This window comes from Mobula birostris, chromosome 15, assembly GCF_030028105.1.
Source record: "Mobula birostris isolate sMobBir1 chromosome 15, sMobBir1.hap1, whole genome shotgun sequence".
NCBI classification, from domain to species: Eukaryota; Metazoa; Chordata; class Chondrichthyes; order Myliobatiformes; family Myliobatidae; genus Mobula; species Mobula birostris.
In genome coordinates, this window is record NC_092384.1 from 27,708,931 (window position 1) to 27,729,045 (window position 20,115).

The following is a 20,115-nucleotide window of genomic DNA, read 5'->3' on the forward strand; positions in this document are numbered from 1 at the left end:
TTCTACACCGGTATATTATCTTCAATAGCATGGGCTCTTATCTTGTGACAACCTTTTACGAGGACCTTGCTGAACATCTTCTGGTAGTCCAAATCTAAGTTACCATCTAATGCAGGGGTTCCCAACCTGGAGTCCACGGACCCCTGGCTTGGCATTGGCCCATGGCACAAGAAAGATTGGCAAGCCCTGCTCTTAACGATTATGATTAAGATTTCCTCATAGCAATCTCACCAATTTGTAGATGTGACTTCCCTACATGAAGCCACTTCGACTCTGCTTGACCAACAATAATTTTCCAATTCCACAGCTTCTACTTCTGTACAAATCAATCTTAACATTTTTTCCAACCACAGACATCAGGCTGATTGGCCACCTTTTGCCTTCCTGTTTGAATAAGGCAATCACGTTGGTGGTTTTCCATTCCTCCCACGCTTGTCAAGAATCTAAGGATATTTGGAGGATTTTATTCAATGTATCTGCTGCCTGCTTGCACTTTCTTCAGTCCAGACCACAACATAGTCTCCTCTGCAACACAGAAATCAAATGCATCGGGAACTGCTTTGCACAGCTCCCACATTCATTCTACACGGCTGGCTCAGAAATTCCTTCCGCCACTTCAGTTCTCTACACTGTGCCCACTTTGACCAGTCTGTGTAAGTGTGAGGAACAGCTTCTCGTCCTCTACCTAAGCACATCGCAGCCTTCTGGAATCTGCATGGAATCCTATAACTTCAGTTATCTCGGTCTGTCCAGATCAGAATGGACAAGTCATTCGTTTGTAGCTTTGGCTCAGTTCTTCTTGCTTCATCAGCACAGCTTGACCTGCTGGGTGTCCCCCGAACTCTGCACTCACTCCATCACCACAGCTCGACGTGCTGGGTGTCCCCCAGAACTCTGCACTCACTCCATCAGCATGGCCCGACGTGCTGGGTGTCCCCCAGAACTCTGCACTCACTCCATCACCACAGCTCGACGTGCTGGGTGTCCCCCGAACTCTGCACTCACTCCATCAGCATGGCCCGACGTGCTGGGTGTCCCCCAGAACTCTGCACTCACTCCATCACCACAGCTCGACGTGCTGGGTGTCCCCCGAACTCTGCACTCACTCCATCAGCACAGCCTGACCTCCTGGGTGTCCCCTGAACTCTGCACTCACTCCATCAGCACAGCCCGACGTGCTGGGTGTCCCCAGAACTCTGCACTCACTGCATCAGCACAGCTCGACATGCTGGGTGTCCCCCCGAACTCTGCACTCACTCCATCAGCACAGCCTGACCTCCTGGGTGTCCCCCGAACTCTGCACTCACTCCATCGGCACAGCCTGACCTACTGGGTGTCCCCCAGAACTCTGCACTCACTCCATCAGCATGGCCCGACGTGCTGGGTGTCCCCAGAACTCTGTACCCACTCCATCAGCACAGCCCGACCTGCTGGGTGTCCCCCAGAACTCTGCACTCACTCCATCAGCACGGCTTGATGTGTTGGGTGTCCCCCAGAACTCTGTACCCACTCCATCAACACAGCCCGACGTGCAGGGTGTCCCCCGAACTCTGCCCTCACAGTGCACACACTCCTCTGCCCATGTCTTTGTCTTTACTTGATGACTGCCTTCACTTCATAGCTTTTATGATAAAGAACTTGCTCTACCTCTCCAACTGCAACCAGCTCTCCCCTCAGCCATCTGCAGCCCCTCAATCGGATGGGCTCACTCAGACCCTATTTTTATTTTATTTGCAGATACAGCACGCATGGTGACAGGCCCTTCCAGCCCAGAGTCCCCACCACCCAATTACACCCCTGTGACCCCCCACCCCCCCGTATGGAGGGTCCAGGGAGGGGTAGCAGCTCTGGTGAAGGGGCTGGTCATGTCCCTCTGGGCAGCTCACACACAGGACACTCAGCTCTCACCTGTGGCTCCAAGTATCTGCACGCGGCAGTGGCTACAGGCCGCAACACCGCTTCGACAGGCAGTGAGGGTAGCCGGTGGGTTTTATACCCGGTGAGATGGGGGCATGCGCGGCCGTGCATGCAAAGGCATCTCCAGTGGACTGGGCGCATGGGATCAAGAGCCAGGAAGTGCAACACTTTGTGGGGAGCGAAGGGCATGACGAGGCACAGGAGGAGCCACGGTCATCCACTGCAACCAGGGAAGACCCCAGTTGTGACGACCACTCGCACCACTGGACCCAGACTCCTGAGGTCGAGAGACTGGAACTGCCCCAGTTTAAACTTCCCACTTTAAAAAGTCTCCTACACAGGCCATAACCAATCACAATTTTTGAACATGGGAGGGAACCAGGGCAAGTGGAGGAAAACCACACCATCACAGGGAGAAGGTACAAATTTTCCCAACAAGCTGCAGGAGGAACTGAACCGGGGGTCGCTGTGACAGTAATAGCATTACACTAACTGCTACATTACCATGCTGCCCACTAATCCTGCACTCACCCTACTAGAAATATCCGCTTGGCCCTACCTATCCCTATCTGACCCTCCTACAAGCGTTTACTTTGTCTCAAAGGTCTCCCTGCAAGCCGTTTCTAACTCCGTCACAATGGAAACCACTTCTGAATCTTGTAAGCATCACTGGAATAACAGGGCTGCAACGCTCAGTTCACATCAGGAAAGAACTGTTCTCTGCAGATGCCAGATGGCCTCGACTACCATGAACAGGAAATTCGTCCTTGACTCTGCCCTGTGAGACCATCCGTACTCTTTGTGCAGTTAGTGCCAAGGTCAATAAATTTTCCCCGATTCTCCAGAAACAGCACGCAATGTCACTGGAGACTGTGTCCCCCCTTGCCCCAGGACAGTTATGCAAACTAGGCTACAGTCGATTTGGCTGCTCCCTCATCAGCCACCGTAAAGACAAAAAGGTGGGCCAGCACTTCTAAGCCCCTTCATTGCTGCCCTCTAGTCCTAACCTCTCAAAAATGTCAAAATGGATTCCAGAACAATTTCAATAGGAATCAGAGAAGCCCTCTGTGTGCACATGGTGAACAAAAGGCATGCATACAAAGTCAGTTTGCCTAGTGCTGTACAGGAAGACTGCCAGATCTCCCTTCACTCCACTACAGTGGATAGTGACTCAGAATCAATGGAGTTGGCTTCTGCTTGAGGAGGGTAGGCTGTCCTGGCCAGTGTTTAATAAGAAATTGAACACCTACACAACAAACAGTATTCTACTCACCTCATTGAGTCAAGCTGGGTCGTGTCAAAAAATAGAGCATCCAGGAAGACTTAGAGAGCTTCCCTGGAGCAGACTGAAGGGGGATTTGATAGAGGCATAGAGGAGTATGAGGGGCATAAATAAGTTAAATTGAAGTAGGCTTTTTCCACTGAGGTTAGGTTAAGGGTGAAAGGTGAAATGTTTAAGGGGGTACTTCTTCACTCAGAGGACGATGGAATTGTGGAATGAGCTGCCAGCAGAAGTGATGGATGCAGTTTCGATTTCAATATTTAAGAGAAGTTTGGATAAGTACATGGATGGGAGGGTCATAGAAGGCTACAAACCAAGTGCAGGTCAAGGTGACTAGGGAGAATATTAGTTCAGCACGAACTAGACGGGCTGAAGGGCTGCTTCTGTGCTGTCATGCTCTATGACTATGACATTTACATGGGGACTCCTTTTGGCGGTAGTTCTCAACACCTCTACTCTGTCAATCTCAATATTCCTAGCATCCCCCCCCCCAGGAATTACATTTCTGACCAGCTTCCCATTTTCTACACTCCACAATTAAGCTCATCAAACCCTCTGCCTCGCACACCTTCTCGTGACCCTCAGGTCACCTATCGCCCCTGAGCTCACTGCCCTACACTGACTCCCAGTTTGCTAACAGCTCCACTTTGAAGTTACTCCTATCAATGCCTTTGAACAGCACCTTGCCTTGGCTTCCTCCCTATGTAAGTCACATTCGTCCAATTCTACCAGCCAGATGAAAGCAGTTCTCCAGATCAGGCCTTCTTTGTATTTGGATTTCAGAATCAGAATCACGTTTATTACCACTGACACATGCCATGAAATTTGTTGTTTCGGGCCAGCAGTTAAGAACAATGCAAGGTAAAAATACTGAATCTTCAACAAGATTTGAGAGGAGCTTGGATAAATACATGGATGGGGGGGGCGGGGTGTATGGAGGTCTATGGTCCAGGTGCTGGTCCTTGGGACCAGGCAGAATAACAGTTCGGCATGGACTAGCCGGCCAGTGGTGTCGTGGCATCCACATCAGACTTCAGGGCAAGTGGTCCCGGGTTCGAACCCAGCCGGCTCCTTGCACGCTCTCCATTTGTGCTTGGTTAAGCGTTGAGCTAGCAACTCGGCCTCGTAAAAAAACCGACAAAAACGCTAAAGGAATGGCATGGTTGCCTCCTGATGTACCACAAGGCACAGAGAGGAACAACACAGACTAGACGGGCCAAAGGGCCTGTTTCTGTGCAATTTACAATTGTAAGTTGTATATAAACAATAACTAAAATAAAGAAAGAGAGTGAAGCAGTGACGTAGTGGGTAGTGTTCAGAAACCTAATGGCGCAGAGGAAGATGATGTTCCTAAAACGTTGAGTTTACGGTTTCAGGCTCCTATATCTCCTCCTGATGAGATGGGGGCATGTCCTGGATGGTGAGGGTCCTTCACGGATGCCACCTTTCTGAAGCACTGAAGGTGCCCTCAATGGTGTAGAACTGAAACCTAGGGATATTCTCCTACGTTAAGCACCAAGTACAGCAAAGCTCTGAAAACCCAGCATCTGATTGTGCCGAAATCCGTGATGATTCCAGTGAGCCAGGGCCAGAGTCAGTGTGCTGGAGTGTTGCCTAAGCTGGGTGCAGACTACGGGCCGGTGTGTGCCGGACCCAGAGTTGGGGTTTGGAACGTGGGTAGGTTAGCAGCCAGAGCTGGGCCCAGACTATGGGCTCGTGTGTGTCAGATAGGCAGCTGGGATTCAGAACACTAGGGGTCAGGTGGTGTGTGGTACATTAGCAACCAAAGCCAGGGTCTGGCATATTTGTCTAGGTCTTGCTCACTTTAAACTCACCAATTCACTGGAAGATTTATTACATTACTGACTCATAGAATACTAAAACAGAGAAAGAGGCCTTTTGGTCCATCTAGTCCATGCTGAACTATTACTCTGACCAGTCCCATTGGCTTGCACCCAGACCACAGCCCTCAATACCTCCATCATCCATGTACTTACCCAAACTTCTCTTAGCTGTTGAAATTGAACCCGAATCCACCATTTCTACTGGCAGCTCGTTTCACACTCCCACTACCCTCTGCGTGAAGAGGTTCCCCGTAATGTTTCCCTTAAGCAATTCACCTTTTACCTTTAACCCATGACCTCTAGTTCTAGTCTCATCCAACCTCAGTGGGAAAAGCCTGCTTACATTTACCCTGTCTATACCCCTCTTAATTTTGTATTCTTCTGTCAAATCCCTCATTCTTTTGTGCTCCAGGGAATTAAGTTCTCACCTATTCAACCTTTCCGTATGACTCAGGTCTTCAAGTCCTGGCAACACCCTTGTAAACTTTCTCTGCACCCTTTCAATCTTACTGATTATCTTTCCCATAGGTGACCGGTATTGCACACAATACAGTACTCCAAATTGGCCCTCACCAACATTTCATACAACATCAACATAACAGCCCAACTGTGTGCACTCAAAACTTTGATTTATGAAGGCTAAAGTGCTAAAAGCTCTCTTTACAACCCTATCTACTTGAGATGCCACTTTCAAGGAATTATAGATCTGTATTCCCAGATCCCTCTGTTCTACCACACTCCTCAGTGCCCTACTGCGAAAAGTGAAATAAAAGTGATTTGGGGTATTATTGGGAAGTACATACAATAATCCATTTGTCAAGTGCTGGATTACCAGACTTTTATTGTAGCTGGGTTTGACACAAAATTTTCAAATTTGCTGAAAAATTGAGCTTTTCACACAAGTACAGCTGAAGGGTTTGATGTTGTGGCCTCAGAGGAATAAAAATGATCACTTAACCTTGTTGTTAGTCCAGATACTTTGATTTACACAGGAACTACAAGATCACTTTGACACGTGTTATGTGTGAAAACTGTGTGCCAGAGAGTGAGGTGGCAACAGAGGCAGCGAGACAAGCAGCAACACAGGATGCCTTACCCTAACCAGAACAAGGCTCTAACTTGGAAAGAATTGTACAAGCTATTCATTTACTCCATGCCGCAAAAGCATGGGAAAAATCCAATTTTAGGGAATGTGCTTATAATCGTTGAGAGGCCAAGAAAGCAGTCAGGGTCTCTTCAATTACTGACAGATTCACTGAGTGGGAACAGTGAAACAACACTAAAGACTTTAAAGGATTGAAACTTTTCCTGTTCAAGATGCTATATACTAACTTCTCAACTTATTTCACCACTTCCCAACAATTATTGTGTTAATTCCTTAAAAAGGACCTCTTAGATTCCTCACCTGGCAAAATACTCTGACTCATCTGAAGTGTTTTTTTTATAGATAACCCAGTGAATATCCAGTGCTCATCTCCAGGCAGACTACAACCTTGTCATAGGATTTGGCGGCTGGTGTGCCTCAATCATCCGGAGAGCTATGTTGGCTGGAGTCAGGGCCTTGTGCTTTGGCTCTTGGGTAGAGTCGCCTATGCCAAACAGTTAGAAGAGTAGAGACCGGGCAAAGAGCAGTCCACCGGTCTTCTAGGTTTGGGGGTTTATCTCAGGGCTAACAACAATGACTGGTCAAAAAAATGAGTTATGGAAACAGCAATGAAGAATCCTTCTCGATCTGTGTGAGAGACTGTAGGGACAGACAGGGAAGGAGGACCTTCACTGCTGCCCTAAACATCAGCAATGTAACAGAACTAAGCTAACTAAACTGTCACAGACACTCTACCACAACTTCATTGTATATAAACACAACAGGTTCTGCAGATACTGGAAATCCAGAGCAACACGCAAAATGCTGGAGGAACTCGGCAGGTCAACCGACATCTATGGAGGGAAATAAACAGTCAATGTTTCGGGCTGAGGGCTGTAAAACAGGGAGAAGAAGCCCGAATAAGGAGTGTGGGTAGGGGAAGGAGTACAAGCTGGCAGGTGATAGGTAAAGCCAGGTGAGGGGGAAGGCAGGTGACTGGGGGAGGGGAGATGAAGTTAGAAGCTGGGAGATGATAGGAAAAGCTAAAGGGCTGAAGAAGAAACCTGACAGGAGAGTGGACAATTGAGAAAAGGGAAGGAGGAGAGGAACAAGGAGGAGATGGACAGATAGGCAGAAGGTAATGGAAAAAAGCAAAGCCAGAATGGGGAATGCAGAAAGAGAAGGGGAGAAATGACCAGAAATGAGAGACGTTAATGTTATGCCACCAGGTTGTTCTGCGCATGGAACTCTGCATTTGTGTTATTTACTAGTGAGTGTACAATTTACAGGTGAAAGTGGGCAGGCCAGTTCCTTGACCTGGCAACATCTGGGTGAATGCCAGCAATTGGGGCAGCTGACTTCACTTGGCCAGATTTCAGGGTGTTTGTTGTGTGCACCACTACAGCAAATCCCAGGTGAACGACTGCTGGGTCAGGGGCCTCTTCTAGTTACTACACAAAACTCATTTGTGTCTCCCATTGCCTCTGCTCCAGTCAGAGATTCAGGGACAAACTGGACTCAGAGAGCAAGGGCCAGCCACGCAAATGCAACCCTATTCAGACCAACCAACTAAACCCCAACCAACAGCCAGAGCACAAACACTGTGGCACAAGTGTGTTTTAACTTGCAGCCAGTAGAGGTGCCATCCACAACCACACTGACAGAGAAGAAAGATTAATTCAGTAAACAGCAGGGTTGGAGAAAATGACAAGTGGAAGCAAACATTCAGATTGCACAAATGACGAGCAGTGACCTGGCACTGCCGGCTCAACGGCTCAATCTCTACCGACCCACCAGTCATTCATCTTGGCCCAGATGTAGCGGTGCACATCAGTGGATCGTTACTGGACGAAAAGTCAACAAATCAGCATCAGGAGAGGAAGAGCTGAGGTGAGACTCTGTGTTCTGCAAAGGCTTACAGGTCAGGCCCTGGGGAGTGTTGTGGAACAGAGGGACTAAAGAGTACAAGTACATAGTTTGCTGAAAGCAGCGTTTCAGGTGGAGTAGGTGGTGTTTGGCATTGCTGGCCTTCATCAGCCAGGGCATAGATTTGGCATGTCATACTAAAACTTTGACAAACTTCTATAGATGCACTGTGGAGCGTATCCTAACTGGTTACATCACGGCCGGGTACAGTAACACCAATGCCCTGAAATAGAAAAGTCTACAAAAAGTGGTGGATACAACACAGTCCATCTCAGGCAAAACCCTCCCCACCTCTGAGCACATTTACATGCCACAAGAAAGCAGCATCCATCAAGCACCCCCATCATCCATGGTCTCTTCTTACTATTACCATTGGGCAAGAGGTACAGCAGCCCTGGGTCTCACCCTCCAGGTTTATTACCTACAACCGACAGGCTCCTGAACCAGTGTGGATAACTCTACTCACCTCAACCCTGAACTGACCCTACAACCTACAGACTCACTCACTTTCAAGGACACTACAACTCATATTATTTACAGCATTTACAGTTTTAACATTTGCACATTGGCTGTTTGTCAGTCTTTGCTATTTACAATTTTTCAAAAATTCTACTGTATTTTTCTATTTTCCTGTAAATGCCTGCAAGAAAATGAACCTCAAGGTAGCATATTGTGTCATATACATACTTTGATAATAAAATCATTTTGAACTTTGATGCACAGAACACTGGTGAGGCCGTGTGTGGAATATTGTGTACAATTTTGGCCACCCTGTTATAAGAAAGGTATCGTTAAACTGGAAAGCGTACAGGGAAGATTTATGAGTTTGCTGTCAGGATTTCAATGGTTTAAGTATATGGAAAGGTTGGCAGGCTAGATTTTATTCCTCGGAGCATAGGAAAGTGAGGGATGATCTTGCTGAGGTTAATTGATAGGGTGAATGCACACAGCCCTTTCTTAGGAAAGGGGAACTCAAAACTAGAGGGTAGAGGTTTAATGTGGGAACTGAAAGTTTTAAAGGAGACACAAGGGGCACCTTTGTAAAACACTGGGTGATGTGTACGTGGAATGAATTGCCAAAGGGAGAATGGCTGAGTCAGGTACAATGACAATGTTCAAAAGCCGTTTAGATACGTATATGGATAGAAAGTGTTGAGAGGGACGTGGTCCAAACAGGACTAGCTTGGTGGTTACAGATGAGTTGTCCTGAAGGGCCCATTTCCATGCTGTATCACCCTATCACTGTACCATCAACAAGACTCAATTGAGTGCAACACAATACGCTTCATTCCCTCACATGACAGCCAAGCAGACTGATATCATCTCAGACAGAGAAGGCAATTACTGTTCTCATTATACAAATCAGATGACCCTTGGGGTAAAGCGAGGTAACATGCCAGAACAGGGAATTGAGAAGAAACTGATTGATTAAAGAACTCCAACCTGTGGTTTCACTTGATTTATTACTAGGTCATCCAGCTTGGGGGAACTGAAACATAACTGGCAATGGCCAGAATTACTTAATGCGCACTGAGGGATCCATCTCAGAGAAATTATTGAGCAAACATAACTGAAAAAGATGTAGCGAAACTTGCAATGATAAACCAGCTCAAGCATACCACTGCTCACAACTTACATTTTGCATCAGAACATTCACTCCCAAATAACAACCAACACAAACCAAATACACTTACCAACAGCACTTCTTCCAAATGCTTGACTTCCATCTCCAACTTCTGGAGCTCAGGGAACTGGCCTCGATAATCATCAAGTGTGGAATTTAATATCATCAAAGCTTCCTCAATGCCTGGGTCTATGGGCTTCACTTTGACTGGTTCCGCTGGCCTATTCTTCTCGTTACTGACTTTGACTTTCTCCTCCATGGGGGCAGTACCTTGCACTATCCTGACAGCACCAGCAGCCTCAGTTTGTGGACTACATAGGACCCGAGGGATTTCCGACTCCACCAGTGGAGCCTCAGACTGCGGTGCAGCATCGACGCTGTCCTCAGGCAAAGCCGGAGCAGATATGACCTCTGGGATTGGTGGAGAGGCTGCCAAACTCGTCGTGGCAACCGCCTGTGCTTCCAGCACTGTGCTCACTGGGGCCTTCAAGTCCATTACAGCATCCACACTTGCTTCACTGATATGGCTGAGAGTTCTGGAGATTGGCACGTTTCCATTCCAGGTTGTGTGCTCCGTCTCTCCTGCTGTTTTCACTCTGTCCGAATGGCTGCTTCCCACAGCACTGTCGGACTGAGCCTCTGCAGTGTGCGCTAACGTTATGGTGATCCTAGGCACCGTGCCCTGGATCTCCGGCTGCACCAGTGTCTTGGGCGAATGCCGAACACTCATGGACAACTGTGGACTAGAAGAGCCATCCGAAGAATCAGAGGAGATGGACCAGGCAGCACCATTCTCCAGCTCTTCCTGCCTCCGCAGCATGTTCTAAACAAAAGAGAGCAGCAGTTTAGTTGGCTTCATGGACAAGGTGCAGAACGGCACATCGTATGGGACAAGGGGTGTCCGGGGGAGTTTTATACATATTAAATCAATGCTGAAACAGAAACCTATAGTCTAGTTGGGTATAAAAATGGAAATATGAACAACCACGTTGTAGATATTATACCCAACTTTCAGGACTGAAAGGAAGCAAGACCACCCCAACATAAGGACAGATTGTGTCAGGAAACCTAGTGACCAGGTGTCAGGCAGTGAGAAACTGAGTTCCTGCTGCCAAAATGCCCAAATAAATACAGAATTGGTGGGGTGGGGCGTTTCCATTTGTCAAAGCTGTGAGTGATTTTAAACTTCCACAAAATTATTTAAAAAGTATTAAAATTGAAGCAATTAAAAACTCCAAAGCATTGAGAAATAATTAAGATATTTGACTGAGGCATAACATGTGCTCCAAAGAATCTTCGGAACAAGTTATACTTAATGATTATCGAATCACTATACACAGACTATAAAACTAAAGAATGAAAAAAAAACAAACACCTGTACACGTTGGAGAGCTGAAAAAAATTAATGGTGAAATACTCAGAAAGTCAGGCAGCATCTGGAGAAACAGAGAAACTTCTATCTGTTGAAAGGTCATTGTTAATTGCTTCTTCCTCCACAAATACTGCCTAACTAGCTGAAGATACACCAAGTAGGGGTTCCATCCCGAAACATCAACTGTTTATTCCTCTCCATAGATGCTGCCCGACTTGCCAAATTCCTCCAGCACTCTGTGTGTGTTGCTCAAAATATCTAGCACCTACAGAATTTCATGTTTATGAGTTTTTACATGTTCTGCTTTAGATTGGGAAAGTTGAAGCATAAAAGAACAACATGGCTAAGCAAAGCAGGTAGAAAGTTCCTGACGAGGCCTAAACTGAACAACTTTCACACTCAAAGCAATGCCCGAAACAGGTTTTAAAAAAAAACTGAATATCCTTAAATGATGTCCAAAGACTAAAACAAATGGATGACAAAGAGATACGGAAATTTGACCATATAAGAACAGGAACCACTGCTGTATATTGCACTCCTTCTATATCAGCAACACTTCCACAGCAAACAGACACAATTGTTAATTTGAAAATGGAACAACTATATCCAAATTCAAACCCCCAACATAGAGATTTTCACCAAAAAATTTATTTGCCAGCATTACCTGTGAAGAGATGAAGCAAAATGTCATAGTGGATGTGGAGAGGGTCAGTAACTTTAAATTCTTTGGCATCAACATATCAGAGGATCTGTCCTAGGACCACCATCAAAGTGTCATCACAAAGATTACACGACAGCAACTCTACTTTCCTAGGAGTTTCTGAAGACTTGGCACATTACCAAATGCTTTGACAAACTTCTACAGATGCACAGTGGAGGATTTTGTAACAAGTTGCATCATGGCCTAGTATGGAAAAACCAATGCCCAGGAATGGAAAAATCTACAAAAAAAAAAATGGATACATCCCAGTCCATTGGGTACATTTAAGTGGTACGCTGCCACAAGAAAGCAGCATCCACCATCAAACACCCACATTCAGTGCCATGCCCTCTGCTCACTACTACGTTGGACAGGAGGTACAGAAACCTTAGGTCCCACACCCTCAGTTTCAGGAGCAATTATTACCCTACAACCATCAGGCTCTTAAACCAGTATGGGTAACTTCATTCACCACTACTCTGAACTGATTCTACAATCTACAGACTCACTTTTAAGGACTCTTTTTGAACACGTGCTCAGTATTAATTTTATGTGCAATGGTAGCTGGTGAACACAATGTATGACACATCTTATGTTCAAGGCTGCAGAAGCAAATCCAAATGTTATGATTTATTACAAGTTTCCATTTAATTTTTTTTGAGGGCTCCCTTTTCCACACTAGTTGTCCATTTAAAATGTACAAATGATAAAACTCGAGACAAAGATGTTGAGCGCCCAAGGGGCAGTGAAATTGTAAACGTGTTGAGAAGGACACTGATAATTTTGTTATAAATGGTTCAACAACAAAGGTTGCTTGTTTCCCTTCCACAAGTGTACAGGACCACTCGTTTTCTTTACCAAACATTAATCGCAGCATTCGAACAGCTGATGACCATCACCTCTCATCAATCCTTATTCATGTGGTAGAACTCCGTTTACTGTGCCCACTACCAAATGATACAAAGACAACTCTGAGAGCAATCATAAATTGAATACTGGCGAGTAACAGGATTGTACCAAAGTTAGCCTGCTATCTGGGTTATTGTGTGTTTTTCTGAAGAATTTTGTCAGGGAAAATGTATTTTCTGAAGAGATATTTTAGGGAATTTACCTGCCGCATCAGCACTACATTACAGGTGAACACGCGCAGAGACACTTACGTAAAAGGCTTGTTCTCGCAAGGACGGAGTATCTGGTGGACTCTGGTTGTAGGTGGAGAATCGTTTGTTTACAGTGGCTACCTTGTTCACCGAGCTTGCAGCAGATGCTTGATCATCTTTATCAAACGGACTGGAAGACAGAGAACAAATCAAACAAAATAAGAAAAGACACAGCGACATTGCCAACACTTCAGGCCACAAAATAAGATATTTTTCCCATATTTTTTCCCCACACATTTTTTAAACTTTGCAGATCAGTGTGTGCTGTACAAGATCTATGATTAATGCCAAATCTAGAACAAGTTACTATTGTTCCCAGGCCTTGAATGTAAAACATTCTGATCATTGGCAGAAACTTTATCAAACAAAGTTTGACACCAAGCCACAAAAGGCAACTATGAAGATGAATAAAAACTTGGTCAAATGGTTTTAAAGAATGTCAAAAAAGGTGGAGGATCCTCTTTTTTAGTGAGTCTTGGTAGTTGCAACATAGCTGGCGATGCATTAAATTCATGAACCAGAGCAGCACAGAGATTTTAGAGCATCAAAGAGTTGAAGGAGGCTTTAGTCCAGTTCAGTTAAGCAAGGCTACAAAGGGATTTGCATGTGGGAATTATCCTTCACAAGAAAGCAACATGGATCAACAAGAACATGGTGTGTTATCAGATGAACAGCAGAGAGTTGGACAGCTCAGGTTTATGAATATCAGGTAAGGTCAGGAAGGAATACATTCCCATAATCGTATCTAGAAACAAATACATAAATGACAGCTTGGCTCCAACCTCCAAAAGCAACTGAGCGGAAGTAGTGATGGAGATCAAACAACACACGGCAGGTTGTAATACTTGGTCTTGGTGGAGTACGGTCAGGTTTCAGATACTCCAAATCGGATGCAGTTCCGTACAATGAAGACCCCAGTTCACGCCAGGGAGAGGATTGGGGCTGGTGGCAGGTGAGGAAAGCTTGCAATGGGTGTTGAAGATGATGACTTTGATCTAGTCAAGCAGTGCCACAATTGGGAGTGAGCAGGAAGTGATGCAGTGAAGCTGGCTTCACCAGAGCACATGGAGACCGACGGTTGTGTTTTTCGATACTGTCGTCAAGGGACGAAACATGAAATGGAAGGAAGCCAAGAATACATCCTTGTGATAACGGTTCAGACAGGGAAGGAAATGCTTTGTTGTCCGTGACTGCTTTGTGAAGGATGAAACCAGCTGAGTGCAGTCCTGTGTCAGGCCATGCCATGATGGAAGTGGGGGGGGGGGGGGGGTCAACTGCATCAAAGGTCGGAGGTGAGGATCATACACACAGTGAGGATTCAAGCAAATCTACTTTCTCTAGTACTTGCTGATGGATAGTATCAGTTTCTATTTCAAGATGGCAATGTAGTTTTCTCTTACTTTATTTAAGAAAAATAATCATGTAAAAAAAAACTTTGATGGATCTGGGGAAGGGTGAATGTTACAGAGAGAAGGAAAATGTTCGGTCCAGTTCACTCCAGGAACCCAGCACATGAAGCTACACAGAGACTCCAGTGCAGAGTACCGGGGAGCACTGCACTTCCAGAGGTTTAAATATTAAACAGAGACAATTTACTCCTTTAGGTGGACATAGAAGATCTATTTACAGAGCAGTTATCTCCAGTGTGCTGGAGAATATCTAATATTTTACTGAGATCACAAAATCATTTATTTAGTCCTTCATTTCAGTGCTGCTTGTTATGCACAAATTAGTGTTGTGTTTCCTTGCACTACAATAACGGGTTACAATTTATCGTCGGCAGGAAAGGCCTTTAGGTGACCTCAGGGTTGCAAAAGATCGCTACGTAAATCTTCTTTCTAAACATCTTACAAAATATTGCTCTCAAAATAAAAAAGGAATCCTTTTTTAACCTTCAATTATAGCATGAGGTTATGGGAATGTAGGAGGCCAAGGCAAATCAATGCTACTCTGTTTGACTTTTATCAAACATCTAAATACAAGTAAAACAAACAATCACTATCACAAAAGGATAATAATTTAACTCCACACACTCTTGGGACACTCACACCCTTCCTTTCCTGAAGGCACACACTGATACAATGTCTCCCATGGGAGCTGCTGACTTCACTGGCTTCATCCCAAAGTCAAGAAGGCCAAGTTCAATCATAAAATGCTACATTTGCCTTGATAAAACTCATTTTAAAGGTCAGAACAGGGATTAACACTGGAATTTGCTCAAACTTAAAAGTTGCTAACATCACATTTTCCAGTATTATAATCCAGACAGATCGCTAGTATGATTAAATGAGAAGCCAAAAAGTCCTTGGTCCACGTTAATATACTAATTGCAAAGTCCATGAGCTTTTACCTTGTTCAGCAAACTTCTACACAGAACTTTAACAAATGCTTTTGGATACGCAAATTTACAATACCTATTAGTTACCTCATATTCCTCAAGAAACCACTGCTACCATTTGCTTAATAATGGATTCTGGGGCTCACACGATGGTGCGGATGGATTGTGTCAGATTTAATTTACAAACTGAACAATGCACTAATTAAGATGATTTTTAGTATCTTTCACAAGGAAAATACAAAGTATTCGTTCAATGATGCTGCCATATCCTCAGCTCCCAAACTAACCCTCTCAGGGGCCAATTACATTAGCTACTCTCTTCCTCTTTACATGCCTGCAAAACACTCAAACTGTCTACTTTCACATTTCTTTATAGCTCACTCACATCATCTATTTTCTTCTTCCGCCTTTGTCACATTCCTAGTCTACTACTAACCATTCCAACAATCTGCGTCCCTTTCAGCTTGATATTATCCTCAACCATCAGGCTCTTGAACCAGACGGGATAACTTCACTTGCCCACAACCTATGAAACTCGCGGAATTTAATAAGGCTCCCTGTAAAAGTTTGCTGGACAAGGTAAAAGCTCATCTCGTGTTCTAGATATGTATTGCTTATTTATTTATTATTATTTCTTTCTTTTTGTATTTGCACAGTTTCTTGTCTTTTGCACTCTGGTGTAATCAGTCTTTCATTGATTCTGTTATGGTTATTGTTCTATTAGGGATTTACTGAGTATGCCCGCAAGAAAATGAATCTCAGAGTTGTATATGGGGACATGCACTTTGATAATAAATTTATTTTAAACTTCCTTGCTTAACCACCAACAGCTCCTAATTCTTGCTGCCTCAACAAAATAAGACCATAAGACACAGGAGCAGAATTAGGCCATTCAGCCCATCTCATGGCTGATTTATTATCCCTCTCAACCCCATTCTCCTACCTTCTCCCCATAACCTTTGACATCCTTACCGATTGAGAACCTATCAACCTCCACTTTAAATATATCCAATGATTTGGCCTCCACAGTTGTTCGTGGCAATGAATTCCACAGATTCACCACCCTCTGGCTCAAGAAGTTCCATGTTGTGAATTACAAAATGTGTTTTCACAAGTCTGTGACTACTTAGATGTCTTAATCAATGTTTTCCAGTATTTTTAAGTCAATTCTGCCTTCATGGTTCTATAAATGCTTTTATTCCTGATTCCGGATCTACATTTCCTGCTCCAAATCGTGTAAATCTATTTTGTTATTTTCACTCTTCTCCAGAGAATCCTTTACCATGAGATCTTTAATTAGCCTTGTCTCTTGACTCAAATAGTCTGGGTTGGTGCAACAACATATTGCTCTCAGAAATTGCCCCAAATACGTTCTCTAAACTCATCCTCAACATATGTTAATTGGATTTGTCAAATTTTTAAGAATGAAGTCATCCACAATTATTGTCATGCAGTTCCCTACCATTTCCCTTGTTAGTTTTCATCCCTCCCCACTCTCTCAAACTGACTTGACTGCAAAATCTCTCACTGCTATGATCTGTTCTCACTACTGATCTCATCTCCATCTAAACCAGACACCCATTTTACCTTTTCTGTCTCTTCTGAAATTCAAGGTGCTCCAGAGGATTGGTGTCACCTTGTAACACATCCCTGCAATGGCCATCAGATCGTTCCAACTTAATTCTAGTTGTGCACAATTTCAGCTTATTGCAAGTGCTCTGTGTGTTCAGGTAAAGAACCTTTCTGCCACTATTTTACATTGTTTAACCTTGTACTACCTCAATTGCACTGTTGCAATGAACTAATTCACAAGACAGGTTTTTCATGTAAGTTTGTACAAGTGACAATAATAAACTGATTTAACAACTTGTTCCGATTCTGACGCTATTCGGAGTTGCGCTCTTATGTGTGTGCACTACCCCTTCCAGTCGCACACTGATTAGCATTGCTCTTATCAATAACATGAATATTCTAATGCTTCCATCACCCAATCTTTGCCCTCGACTATTTATTTTCAGGAACCACTAAGTTACCTGATTCACCAAGACACTGGTCCCAGTCTGATGCAAGCGAAGCTCAATTCATCTGTCACTTTCCTCAGTATTGGCACCAATGCCACTTCTCCCACACCATCTCCAAGCCACACGCCCAGCGTCCTGATGTAATTGCCCTACACCATTTTGCACACTACCAATGTAGTAATGTTCAATTTTATTTTAGGGGTACAACATGGAGCATGCCCTTCTGGGCAAATGACCTACACTGCCCCGCAACCTGCCCATTTAATATCAGCCTAATCACAGGATAATTTACAATGACCAATTAACCTACCAGCCAGCACGTTTTTGGAATGTGGGAGGAAGCTGGAGCACCTGGAGGAAACTCATGCACTCACAGAGAGAACGTAGAAACTCCTTAACAACGGTGCCGGAATTGAACTGCAAACTCTGGAATGCCCCAAGCTGTAATAGCGTCACGCTGACTGCTATGCTACCGCGGTGCCCTTACGCTAAGACTAATACCCCAGTAGCCTTGCTTTCAAATTCCAATGGTAGTCACTCCAATTCCCTCAGCAGGACCTCGTTCTTAATCCTACCAATGATATTGGTATCAGGGTAACTGAACCTTCCTCCTCAGCTCCATCCGCTTCACCATCGCTGCACCCTCCTCCCAACTCCAAGTTCTTTTCCAGCCCAAGAAGGGTGGAGGGGTTGATTATTTCCTGGAACAAAGCATCCAGATACTTTTCTCCCTCCTGGATATGTTGCTATTTCCGAAACTCAGATTCCAGTTCACTGATTGTGAGCTGAATTTCTTCCCTTTGCCAACAGTAACTTCAGATGTGGCTACAGTGGATCACAATAGTCCCCACACAGCTCCAACATGTCACATCTTTCAAATCCAATAACTAGCTAATTAACTCTTATTTGTGAGCTGGCTACATTTATTAACCTATCTATCTATCTATTTATTTATTTAAAGAACTTTGCAAACCAATCTTCTTGCACTGAAAAGTTTGTAATTCTCTTGGTTTCATGGGCTTTGCAGCTTTTGGCTATGGCAACTGAAGTTGTTAAAATATAGACAACCAAAGAACTTGATGGGCAGGAGCTAACAAGGGGTAACAAAAGTTATCAGAACACTGGTTAAATGCCAGGCAGTTGCTCCTTGATTAAATGTGTTAACCTGGGCCAGTGGACATGGTGTTGTGGCTTTGTTTCCAAAATTTTCCGACACCATGTCTACAGAAACATCGAGTTAAAGACAATGGGTGAGCTAACATGGATTTAGGTGTCTAAGCTCCCAGGACTGCAATCTCCCAAAAAGTCAGCTAGACATATCCCAAAATATCCGACCTTGAATTGGCCAGACCCTCAGGGAATTGTGCCATGGGGTTAATGGTGTGAGCAGATTGCTCCATGTGGAACAGGGCAGGTCTTATAAGCTATCCCATCTCGTCTTCCTTTTGGTTACGGCACCTTTTTGCTTTAAACATGTGAACAAAGAAGATGTTGAAGATGTAAATCAATACAACGCTGCTGAAAGGATCCCTACCAAGTGTGGGGCAGGAGGATCAACAAATTTAATTGAAGGGATAGAGCTGAACAAATTATTTGCATTTGTGCAATCATTCTGAACGACACACTTGTCAAAGTTCACAGATGAAAATAGCCCCCGGACTACAAAATACTCTGGCAAGTTTTTTTTTGCTGCAAACCGAGCATTTCCAGTGCAAAAGGCTAAACTCTTCCCAGTTTCAGACTTTGAAAGACTTACTTCCAGATGACCTCCAGGCTAAGTTTAATAGTTCCCAGGTCATTGATGTCCACAGCGACAGACTGAGGCAAGGCTGCAAATAAATCCTTTGTTTCACAGGAGACGTTGCCAACTATGACGTGATTTGCCAGGCTTTTCAGCTCCGTTACCTGCAACAATGAACCAATTAACAACTTTGAAGATTTCTATCTTTTCTCTCTGGTCTAAAAATGCACGAGTACCCCAGACATTCTCCCTTCTCCCGTCCTGCAATAGGCAGAAGATACAAAAGCCAGAAAGTACGTACCACCTGGCATAAGGACACCTTGACACTACTGAATGATTCCTTAGCACAATAAGAAGGACCTTTGACCTCACAATCCACCTTGCACCTTATTGTTTTAGCCACCTGCTCTGCAGCTGTTCTGCATTGTTATTGTTTTACCTTGCTTAACGTAACACAGGCTGTACAAAATGCTGCGGGAACTCAGCAGGTCAGGCTGCAACTATGGAAAAGAAGAAAGAGTCGAAGTTTCATCAGAACTGTACCTCACTGCACTGTATAATGATTTGATCTCTATGAACAGTATGCAAAACAAGCATTTCAATGCATCTCAGTCCGTATGACAACAATAAAGTAATTCCAATTGCAATGGGTTTTTCTGTGAACTTGATGCTTACTGTAAATGTTTTGTTAATTATTAGATAATACCGAGTAAATCATTATAATGCACACACACAAGAAAATCTGTAGGTTCTGGAAATACAAAGCAACTCATCCAATCTGCTGGGAGGAGGATCAGTGTCTCAGCTCCAAACGTCAACTGTTTATTCATTTCCATGGATGCTGCCTGGCCTGCTGACTTCCTCCAGCATTTTGTGTGTGCTGCTCATTATAAAGCACAATGTTTGGGGTCAGAGCAGACTCACAGTGCATATTGGTATTGGCAGACATCCAAATTAAGGTCTATTCTTGAAGTTTCTTCCCTTCCCAATTTCAATAAGTTTCTTCCTTGCTGTGAGCTTCTATTTCATCCTATTTTCTCTTTTCCAACCCCTGACCCACTTTCCCATCAAAACATCGTCCACATTGGGAAGAACAAATATAAAAC

The 20,115-nt window shown here is 44.3% G+C and overlaps 1 protein-coding gene across 4 annotated transcripts in view; it reads right to left on the reverse strand.

Annotated features, from left to right (window-relative positions):
- The window catches only part of ripor1 (RHO family interacting cell polarization regulator 1), a 314,393-nt gene that overhangs the window by 25,203 nt on the left and 269,075 nt on the right, over window positions 1-20,115 (reverse strand). For all 4 annotated transcript variants that reach the window (XM_072279516.1, XM_072279514.1, XM_072279515.1 and 1 more), the window contains exons 11-13: window positions 19,025-19,173; window positions 12,910-13,039; window positions 9,748-10,500 (exon numbers count right to left, since the gene is read on the reverse strand). In XM_072279516.1, the coding sequence (XP_072135617.1) occupies window positions 9,748-10,500; window positions 12,910-13,039; window positions 19,025-19,173 (1,032 nt within the window). The remainder of the gene's footprint in view (window positions 1-9,747; window positions 10,501-12,909; window positions 13,040-19,024; window positions 19,174-20,115) is intronic.